At 42.2% G+C, this 11,772-nt stretch overlaps 1 protein-coding gene across 1 annotated transcript; it reads right to left on the bottom strand.

The window, feature by feature from the left end:
- Positions 1–6,657: 6,657 nt before the first annotated feature.
- NPBWR1 (neuropeptides B and W receptor 1) lies at positions 6,658–8,931 on the bottom strand. The gene is made up of 2 exons (XM_083186214.1): positions 8,747–8,931; positions 6,658–8,428 (listed from the first exon to the last, which is right to left on the bottom strand). The coding sequence occupies exon 2, from the start codon at positions 8,426–8,428 to the stop codon at positions 7,463–7,465; it is 966 nt and encodes a 321-aa protein (XP_083042340.1). The 5' UTR covers positions 8,747–8,931; the 3' UTR covers positions 6,658–7,462.
- Positions 8,932–11,772: the final 2,841 nt, after the last annotated feature.

Here is an 11,772-nt window from a genome sequence, read left to right as displayed (position 1 = left end):
TATGAAAAGTTCGGAGGACGCGTACCGCCGCCGCTCGCCACGCTTCGGGTTAGCGTTGATATTGGGGGTGGTGTGGGGGTGTATTTCACATTATAATCACCCATTAGGGTGCTTATACAATTTCAAATCGTATAGGGGCTTATACAATTTTTAATTGCATCGCATCACATCGCATGCCATATACCCGCATGCGATGCGATGCGATGAGATGGCATACAATGTAATATCGTGGGCGCCGTGCTAGGAAACAAGTACCATTTTTTATTTTAAGTTTCAAACAAACATTGTTCATTCAAAAGAATGATAATGGCACTCGAGTGCGCCACCGCATGACATATTGACAATGTGTCTGGTACGTTTCAATGACTTTAAATATTTGTAAATGTGTCTGTATGAAAATTGCTCATTTTAAATATATGCTACAGAATGTAAGACTGCATACTGTATAAACATGCAAATGTCACATGTCTGTGGTACCAATTTTATCTATGCATTTTGGACACAAATTCATCCAATTCAAAATGGCTCCGACTGTCTGTAACTACAGATGTACAGTATATGATAGTTTCTTCATTCTTCATTATTTCTTCTTGTATTTGCTTGGGGTTTCTTTTTATTTGTACTAACAAAGAGCATCATTTTGGTCATACTGTAGCTTCTACTTGGTGTCTTTTATTCTGCAGTTGGACCCAGCTTTGTCTGATGGTAAATCAGGATCAGGAAGCATATGTCTCTAAAAATGAGTTCTCCATTACCTTTAACTTCACAGATAATTATTTTGAGTTGGACTCATGCTTTGTTTGCACTTTAATAATGCATAGGCTTGCATAGTAAGATTTTTGTATATCCATGGCCTGTTTTACTCTTGGAAAAATAATACTGTAGGCTTGAGAAGGAACAGAACAGGATGGGCAGATTAAAGGCATAATCTATGTTTTCCATTCTCAAAGAGGATGTCCAGGTGGTTTGGATGGAAGTGCGGCATAATGAATTTCGTCATCGCAGCCCTGACCCCTGTTCAATTCCAGATTATCAAACAGGCAGAGTAGGCAGCAGCCTATATGCCCCTCACTTATCAGCCGCTCTGTGACAATGAAAATGTAATAGGGATATTTGACCGTACACTAGCATACAGGGGGGGTGGGTGGGTAACCAGCACAGTGCAAGGCTGCCCCGCATGCAGGTTCCCTCCCCACAATGCAATTGAAGAATTTAGCAAATCCCATTGCACTAATGTGACAGCCTAGTTGTTAAGACAGGCCACCATGTTTTGGGTTGCAGCACCTGTGTTGTCCATACCCCCCCCCCCCCCCCCCGCCCACCCCCCGCCTAGGGCCAAGTCAATATTTGATAATCAGCAGGGCTTGCTGAATTAGCCCCTATATTGACATGTTTACAAACAATTTTTTTTAAACAAATCAATGCAAAGAAATTAAAACTTTTCATTAAAGGTTCTATAGAAACAATACTGTATAAATGTACTATAAGTATTAACAATGTAAAGCACAAAAAACCATAGACATCACATTCCCATTATAGTTTCTAGATTGACTGTTGCTTGGCAAAATGAAAATTATATTAAAAAATGATTTGCTAGTGAGGCCCGAGAATCCAGCTGCCTGTGGGCCTCCGCACGGTTTACCTTGACCCTGTTATGTTATGCATTGTTGGGGTTTGGTATGAGGTTATGATTGGGAGTGAACTGCATCAACTCTGCTTCTTGTATAGCTCACATATACATCTTGCAGAGTGCAGGAGAGAGGCCCACCTTTCCGGAAGCTGGGGAACTCTCCCCCAAAATGAGAAATCTCCTATGAGAAATTTGGCATGTATGGTATAATCAGCTAAATGGGTACTTGTGTAGTTTCACGGCGCCCGATATATCAAATACAATATCGGCCGATATATTGGATGTGATTTTTTTACCTGTTCATAACCCCACTATCCACTATGCATGGAGTTGATATTATATTGTGTGGGGAGCGCAGTAATCCGCTACGCTCGCCACGCTTCGGGCTCGGGGGCTCACTGAGCTCGCCACACTATATAAAATCAGCTCCATACGTAGTGGATAGTGGGGTTATGAACAGGTAAAAAATCACATCGGATCGCATCGGATAGCATCGATATATCGTCCGATATCAGCTTAATAGTAATATTTTGAACCACCTCTCTGTTCACTCGTATCTACAACTGTCTCTCTACCAATAACTTCTGCATATACCAGTGCTTTCTTAAACATATGTCGAAGATTGAACTGAGACATTACTCACCCATCCAAATAGCCTCACCTCCCACCACTTTTCTATCTACTGACAACGCAACCATGTCCTCTGGCCCCAAAGTGCCGGTCACAGTTTTGAAATTTCCATATCACATATGTCTGAATTATCATACTCTTTCTTACCCTGGAAGTATCTAAGACACTCATCGACTCACTGATCATCTTCCAACTAAACAACTGTATCATCATCTTACCTGGCCTCACTGACTCCCACCTCCACCCGCCCTCCCAGTCAGCCAGGCTGAGTGCCGACCAGTGCCTGAGTGCTATACTCAGCACTCAGCAGACCCTTTGCTTGGAAGTGCAGAGCCATCGGAGTCTGGGGGGGGGGGCACATGCAGCACGCAGAGCGATGGCGGAGGAGGGGGGGCACATGCAGCACGCACAGCGATGGCGGAGGAGGGGGGGCACATTGCTGAGAGGCGGCAATGTCGGGAAGCAGGAGCAGCCATTGACGGGCACAGCGATGGCGGAGAGGCGGCAATGTCGGGAAGCAGCAGCAGCCATTGACGGGACTCAGCGTTAGAGGCCCCGTGAATCTGCGATTTAAACCCCGCCCACACATTTTATGACACCCTGCGCAGGGAGTAATCACAGGCGCAGCAGCTAGAGACAGAGTATTACTCCGCGGGCCTGCCATTGTTATCAGTTGCCTAGCAACGTCCACGCTGGACTGCTGAATTATATTGAACTGCTGTGAGACTTCCGCGCACCCGCTTGTGAGTCACCTGCCTGAGTGTGAGAATCAACGGTTCCAGTCCCCCCGGGGTGCTGCAGAGGAAGCAAAATGTTCCCCACCATGGACGTGCTTCGGGTACACAGGAGGAAGAGGACGTCTCTCTTCTGGTAAGTTGCTGCCTTAGCCCATGCCACAACCAGACCAGTAGCCCAGTGTCCTGCCCAGTAGTCGGCTGTGGGAGGAGTCAGTGTTGATTTTCACCTACTCCCCCCCACCCCCCTAAATGTAAAGTGTACATCTGCCCCTTTTTCATCCCTGCAGTGTCAGGCTAGGCAGGGGGGCTAGAGGGGTCTATGTGGCATAAGAACTTAAAAATATGTATAATATATTCAAATAATAATTATTACATTATTTTACAATGATGTATTTTATATATCTCTCTCTCCCTGTCGCTCTCTCTTCGTATCCCCTAGTCACTGATTCTCCTCACCATCACTGTCTCTCCTTCTCTCTCTCACTGTCACTTTCAGTCTCACCATCACTGTCTCTCCTCTGTCACTCTCTCACTGTCCCTCTCGCCGTCACTGTACCTCTCTATCTCACAGTCAGTGTCCCTCCTCTCTCTCACCGTCACTCTTTTCCGTCTCTCTCCCCATCTCTCTCTCACTGTCGCTCTCGCTCCCCATTCCTGTCTCTCCTCTCTCTCCTTGTCACTTTCTCTCCTTCTCCCTCTCCTCGTTACTGTCCCTCTTTCTCTCTCACTGTCACTGTCCTTCCTTCCTTCTCTCTCTCTCACACTGTTGCTGTCTCTCCTCTCTCTCCCGGGTGGGGGGCCCATAGCAAGTATTTTGCTATGGGGCCCATTAAGCTCTAGTTATGCCCCTGCTACAGGTTTTTATTATTGCAACCAGACAAAGGTAAAAATCCTAAAGTGCTGCATTCAGGGCCGATCAATATTCCATATTGCAAAAATTTCCATACAGAGAGATTTTGAAAAGGAGATCATGCTAAGCATGCAGCTTTCATACATGTACTCCTACAAATAATTCACTTAATTTGCTAATAGACTATTAAATAAGAGAAACCTTTGGAGATTATCATTGTAAGGTGTAAAAAATAATGCTTCCCAGTTTGCTATATTTTAAAGATCAACTATTCCCTAAATGTAGGGACCAAGCTTTAATAGAAGTAACTTACTGCTTTTCAAAGGAGGTTCAGCAAATTTCTTTTGTACTGCTTTATTTTTTACAGTCCTGGCACAGGTTGATCAGAATAACATGAAAATAGATACACAATTGTGAACCACTTTGATATGATTGGCAACTAAAGGATATTAGTTCCAGTATTGAAACTAAGGGTCATATTCATTTCCAGCCCTGATTTTTCCTGCAATAATTTAGTTGAAGATGTGGATAATACACTAGCAGGGATATTGTGTTGTGTCAGCGCTCTGATTTGACCTGAGTGTTATTGTGCATGCAGGAATGCAGTGCAGGCTTGTACACTACTGAAGGGGGGTGCAGGATCTGAGTGGATCCCGCTTTGTAACTTGGGCCTCTGTGAATCAATGCATCCTACTCAGGGGTATAGGGAGGGTGGAGCCGGTGTAGCACGAGCTTCGGGAGCCGAAAGATTGCAGGGCGCCAGAGCCATGCACCACAAACTGTGCCGCCGGCTTTGCCGCCATGTTCGTCCATTCCCCAGCCTGCTCCTTGCTCTGTCCAGCTAAGCTGCGGAGCTGCCCTGTCCGCCTCTATTTTCAATTAAGACTCCCGCTGGACCGCTAGCCAATAGGCAATCGCGGTCCAGCAGCCAACCAGAAACAGCATTGTTGGCTGCTGCCCTGCGAGCGCCTATTGGCTAGTGGTCCAGCGGGAGACTTAATTGAAAATAGCGGTGGATAGGGCTTGGCACAGCGGGGAGCGGGCAGGCTGCAGACCCCTTTGGCAACAAGCTATTTAGTCCCCCTTGGCAACAAGCTATTTAATCCCCCTTGGGCAACAAGCTATTTAGTCCCCCATGGCAACAATGGGGACTATGTGTGGCCTTATGTGTAATTGGCATTATGGCATGAGGCTTTATGTGAAATGGGTATTACAAAGTTCGCTTAAATGTGCAATGGGCCTTTTCGCCGCACAAGAGCCCCATCTACTACAAATTGGGGGGGCGCGAAACATGCCCCTGCTCCGGGCACCGTGGCACCTAGCTACACCACTGACAGTTGCACACAGTTTTTGATGGAACTCCACATGGTGGTTGTTCCAAACATATTTGAGAACTAATAGCAGATCTTCTGTGAATATAGGCTTGCCGAAAGGCTTCTGTCTCTTCATGTAATCCCAGACAGACTCAATGATGTTGAGATCATTATAATCAATTCCATGACTTGTTCTTCTTTTCACTGAACGTTCTTAGTGACATTGGCTGTATGTTTGGGGTCGTTGTCCTGTTGCAGAATAAATTTGGAGCACTCATGGTATTGTATGATGGATTAGTATCTGCCTGTATTTCTCAGCACTGTGGTCACCAGTAATCCTGATCAAATCCCCAAGTCAGTTTGCTGAAATATAGCCCCGAACTTGCAAGGAACCTCCAATATGCTTTACTGTTGCTTGCAGGTACTCATTATTGTACCGCTCTCTAGACTGACCTTTGGTAGAGCTAAATATTTAAAATGTTGAGTCATTTGCTGCCATTTTCCTTTGTTTTCATCCATAGGTGAATTGCTTGGCTCTGTTTCCACTACTAAGGATGACCGTTTGGAAACAATTCTTCCATAAAGACCACTTCTAGCCAGACTTCTCTAAATAGAAGATGTACCTGGGTCCTTCTGGTTTCTGCCAGTTCTAAGCTGATGCCACTACTGGGCAACTTCCAATTTAAATGGGAAGTAATTATAATGATCTGAGTTTCCTTGACCAGCCACTGCATCTATGGTCCTCAATGTTGCCCATTTCTTTGTGCTTCTCCAAAAGGGTTTGAACAGCAACATCTTGAATCTTCATTCTGCTTGAAATCTTTGCCTGGAAGAGACCATGCTGATGCAGTATAACTACTGTACCTTGCGTCTTTTTGTTATGTTCAGTCTTGCCATGGTGTATGACCTGTGACTTCCACAATTTTCCACAATCTCACCTTTGTAGTAGAGTTGGGCTATTTCTCATCCAGTGTTAATCATCCTATACAGCTGTTTCTGTTCAATCACTTTGCAAAAATATATTAACACTTCTATTTTTAAAGCATTCTTACCTACCGAGCATCATTTTTTTCAAAACCTGCCTAACACTTTTGTAAAGTATTGCATGTGTGCGTCTGTGTTTGCATATATATATATATATATATATATATATATATATATATATATATATATATATAATTATTTGATATTCTTTCTGTAGTATATATTCAATAGTCAAAAGGCATAAAATTTGCTGCAATTTTTGGTTTGTACAGCAGGTGGTGACAAACTCTTCTTTAATAAGTTAGCAAGCAGCCTCTGATGCAGTACTGACGATATCTTTTATTAATACAGTACTGGTTTTGTTTACAAAATAATATGCTAATACTCTGTTCCGTTCTATTAACTTTATCAAGATTCCTTATGTCTGTGAAATGTGTTAATACAATAATCAATCCTAACATTTAATATTTATTTTCATTAAAATTAAATATATTCACTAAAGCTGAATTTTTAAATGCTGGTGAACACTTTATATGACATAATAAAACATTTTTTTGCAGTCAGTGGATTATGAGTTTTAATAACTGCAGCAATTTGTATATTTCACAACATAATGATATTCACATACTGTACAATAGATGCTGATCCATTGATATTTATTTTGCAGACACATCCATAACATTCAATAAAATCTCTGCATTTTAATCAAGCAAGGCACTCAAAAATATTTATTTGGTATTGTGTTCCTTAAATCACACATAACGTAATTCTAACTTGAACGAATGCATATTTACATGATCGAGCCATCTACATTATTTCCTATACAGTTTTACTACTACATACAGAATCTGTTCAATTGTGCAATAATTAAGAAAGCCCCTTTGTCCCAAATTTATTAAATTACTTAAATGACTGTACACTGGTTTATTGCAACCCAAAAGTAGCATAGTACATATCAAGCACGACAAAACCACTTCTTGTAAATACATTCCATAATATAATAAAGTGAAAAGGAAAGCATCCTCAGAGTTCTGATCGGCAAGATTTAGCTCATTATATGAGTAACATAACCTATTACACACTTTGCTGTTTTAGTAGACCAATGTGAGCCAATGTTACAATAATCTCATCTCAAGCAGAAATGACCAATTATAAATATCGAAACATAGTCATTTTTAAAATAGTCATCATTATCATTTAACTTTCCCACTTGTTGTTCCTAGGTCATTTTTAAAATAGTCATCATTATCATTTAACTTTCCCACTTGTTGTTCCTAGTTTAATTACCGATGAAGATAGTTTGCTTAGATGTCTTTGTTTATGACGACCTGCACTCAACTAATTTCCGAAAGCTTTTCCTAAAATTGTCATCTAAAAATGCATACAAGAATGGATTGAGGCAGCTATTGGCATAACTCAAGCTGGTGATGAATAATGAAATCCCAATAACTACCGGAGTCTGTGGTATGTCTGTGGTTAAAGCCACCACGGTGCTGAGATGATAAGGAGTCCAGCAAAACAAGCACACTGCTAAGATGATGGCAACCATGAATGTCACTTTTTTCTTGGCTTTATCTAAAGCTTTTGCGTTGCTGTTCAGACGCATTCTTCTCAATTTATAAAGCATCACGGTATATAGAATGCAGATAGTGGACACTGGTATGGCAAAACCCAAGATGAGAGTGTAGATTCTACTCATCTGCCACCACATACCTTCTGGGTGAGGGAAAACAAACAGACATTGCAAACGGTCATGTTCTTGGTGAAGCTTTGCAAAAATGACAAAAGGCAAAATGATTATGGTCACAAAACTCCATACACAAAGGCTGACAATTTTAGCAGCCCTGTAGGTACGGAAGGAGAGTTTCTTAGATTCTACAGTTGCAACAACCACAAGGTATCTGTCAATGCTCATTACAGTTAAAAAGTATATGCTGGAAAATGTATTGTACTCATCTATGGAAATAATTAGTTTACACATAAATTCTCCAAAGGGCCACTGCAAGAGTAAATAGTCAACTATGTTAATGGGTAAAACCAATGTAAAAAGTTCATCTGCTATAGCCAAGTTCAGGATAAACATGTTGGTGACAGATTTCATTTTTGGAGCCTTGAGGATGACATATATGACGGCAGTATTTCCAGTCAATCCAACTGCGCAGATTACAGAGTAGATGATGGGTAATGCTAGATAGAATTTAGGAATGACCTGAGATATTGATCCATTTGTCCACTCTGATGTTCCTGACGAATTCAATAACAAATCCATAGAAATGTTTTCCATCTTCCAAATAGAAAAAAAAAGATATATTACTCCCAACATTTCCCCTATTTATGTGCACATCACATATGTGTTAGCTCTCTCTGTTACAGTATATACAGTATGTGCTCAACATTTCTTCTGTCTGTGTTATTGCATGTCTGCATGTGTCACATTTGACTAACATTTTCTGCAATGCAAAATTACTGTGGACATGTAAATCTCCATACTGAAGATAGTCACACTGCTAAATATTCACTACATGATCTAAACAGCGTATTGGTGTTCAGATAAGTAATGATTTAAGTTGAATAACTATATAAACAGTGAGAATGCCCTTACCTTACTGTTTGTCTTCTCTCTCACTTATTTGTATTCTCCTCTGATTACAGATGCCTTGTGGTTGCATTAGGCAGAAGTCAGATGAAACAGTGAGTGGAGAGAAGCTTGAAGCCGATTTTCTGATGTGCTGTTGTGCTCTCTGCTTCTAGCCATAGTAATCCAGTGCTGAAGAACAGCTCCCTCCCTCCCTTCTCCCTCTGTTCCCAATCTTTATACACTATGCAATAAAATAGCCATCGTACCTATATAGTGAGCACTGGTGTATAGCTTATTTCCCCCTGAGCACTACTTATCTTATATTGCAAAGAATTGCTTCAGTTTCATTATAGTTACCAATTAGAAATAGATTTTCCTTAACAATATATAACAGGGCTATATTCCTAAGGATTTATTCACATGGATGGTAGAAATAAATGCTACAGTAGTTTATATGAACCCTTATATTGAGTGTTAAAAAGAACATTCTAAATGCAGCTTACAGTATATTGTTACAGTTTTAGTGTTCCAAACGCAAACAGATCTATGGATTTTTAGCACACATCGCACATACAACTTAAAAAAACGCTTAAAGTGGTCTTGGAGAGGTGGTGGAACTCATGTCCGCAACCCTCCCCTTAGTTGGGGCCCTGACCATTGCCAGGATTTAGCACAATCATATTCATATAAGACAGCATGTAGTTTCCATGATTTATATTACATCCCAAAGTAATGCACCTTATTCACTTTATGACACACAGCAGTTTTTCCTTATTCACATCACTTATTAGTGCCTTTTATACATGTTAGGCTACACGGTAGTACTCCTTTCACATGCATGCCACACAATAGTGTCACTTATACACAATGCTCACAGTAGTAGTGCCCCTTACATATAATTTCAACAGTAAAAGCCCACTGAAAAGGAAGCAGTTGGAACAGGGTTTTCTGTTGGAATTACTGTGCTGGGCTGTGGTGGAGGTGGAACTAGTTCCCCCTACCATTAGAGGTGGTGGAACACAGTTCCACCCAGTTCCCCCGCATTTTAACCCCTGAATTTAAGGTACTTATGAGCAGTGGCACCTCTAGAGAAGGTGCTGCAGCACAGTTCAATATTCAAATAGGAGAGAAACACCAACTGCCAGTGAGTCAGTTGGAATGGCAGCTAGCTAGTCAGGAGGGTGATTAGGTTTTTGGTTTTGCCAAGACCTATGGATGCCTACATGGACCCAAGTGGACGCGATCTATGCCAGAGGACCCTGGTAAGTTCCTTCCACAGGTACCCATATTGGATTTCTTCAGGACCATCGGACGGTTGGAGGAGACCTAACTACGTGTCAAGATAGGTAAGTATCTGTATGAATGGGCTCTGAGTGTAATAAAGTTTCTGGTGTTTTTATTTAACTATTGGTTCTGCTGTGGAACTAAGAGTCCCAACAAGCCCGTTAATGGACAACTTGCTGGGACTTGTGTTTCTCCAAGTCCCAGTATTTGGCCCAGTTTTGCTGGGACTCATAGTTCCACAGCAGAACCCAATAGTTTATTTCAAATTTTTTACACATTTAATCAGCCCGGTACCCACCACCCCAGGGCCACCAGGGACAGCCCCAGGCTTCAGCCTGGGTAGGTAAATTCTGGAGAGGGGACCCCTTCATGGGGGAGTCCCCACTATCCCAGGATCACTACCCATGCTGACTGGTCAGGGGGTTAATGCTTTGGCCGGAGGTTCCTGTATAAAAAGTCTTCCCCCGGCTGTGGGGGGGAGACTTTTTTTACCCTGCTGGCTGGTTGGGCCTAGTGTTGGTTCACAAAATACAGGGGACCCCTATTCGTTTTTCCCCACATATTTTGGGAACCAGGAGCGGCCCTCAGGCCTCTTTGTGTGGGGGCTACTCTGCAGCCTGCACGGATCTGACTGATCTGGGAAGTCTGCTGACTCGTACTTGTATTAGTGGCCGTATATATGGCCGCTGAATACGAATTCGTAACAGCCAGAATACGACTGGCCATGCCATCGGCCAAATATGAACTCGTAAATAGAGCAGCTTAGTAAATCTGCCCTATTTATAAATTGTATTTTGTCAAAATTACAGCCATAGCAAGTCACATTCATTCGTATAAAGAATACGAAATTCCCCCCAAAGACCCAACTGTAATATGCCACTCGACAAAGCTTTGGTTAGACCGCATCTAGAATATGGAGTACAATTCTGGGCTCGGCACTATAAATCCTAGAACTGGAAAAAGTCCAAAGAAGAGCAACAAGGCTTATAGAGGGAATGGAGATTTTAAGATCTGAAGACAGATTGAACAAAATGGGATTATTTACCCTAGAAAAGAGACGTTTAAGAGGAGACATGCTAAACATGAACAAATACTGTATATAATGGGCCAATATAAGGGGGATGCGGTAATTTGGTCTACAGCATGATGGTCGACAGTCATTAGGTCGACACCATTAGGTCGACATGAGAAAAGGTCGACACGGTTCTAGGTCGAAAGGTCATTAGTTCAACAGGTCATTAGTTCGACTGGTCATAGGTTCGACAGTGTCTAGGTCTACAGTCAAAAGGTCGACATGGGATTTTTAACTGTTTCTTGGGCCGACATGTGCTGACAGGCGGTATTTCATGCCCCACCATCCACTAGGGTGTGGTGGGAGAATAAAATAGTGTGCCGAGCTCAGCGGGGCACCGTGCCTGACGCATGGCGAGCACAGCGAGCAATGCGAGAGGATGCGGTGCACTTTAAACTGTGTCAATGTCGACTGTGTTGACATTCATGTAAAAAACAGCGAAAAACCCCATGTTGACCTTTTGACTGTCGACCTAGACATTGTCGAACTAATGACCTGTCGAACTAAGGATCCCAACCCATATAAGGAACTGTCAGGCAACCTTTTTGTTTTGAGGAAGGACTCTAGGACACGTGGGCATGAGTTTGGATGAGAGGAAAGAAGATTTTGTTCCCTTAGAAGGAAACATTTTTTTATGGTCAGGGCAGCCAAATTGTGTAACTCTCTCTGTTTGTCCCTAAAATAAGGTTGGACA

The sequence above is a fragment of the Crinia signifera genome, chromosome 5, assembly GCF_055691185.1.
Source record: "Crinia signifera chromosome 5, ASM5569118v1, whole genome shotgun sequence".
In the NCBI taxonomy this organism is placed as follows: Eukaryota; Metazoa; Chordata; class Amphibia; order Anura; family Myobatrachidae; genus Crinia; species Crinia signifera.
Note: the sequence above shows the minus strand (reverse complement) of the source record. Positions and strands in the feature narration are given on the sequence as shown.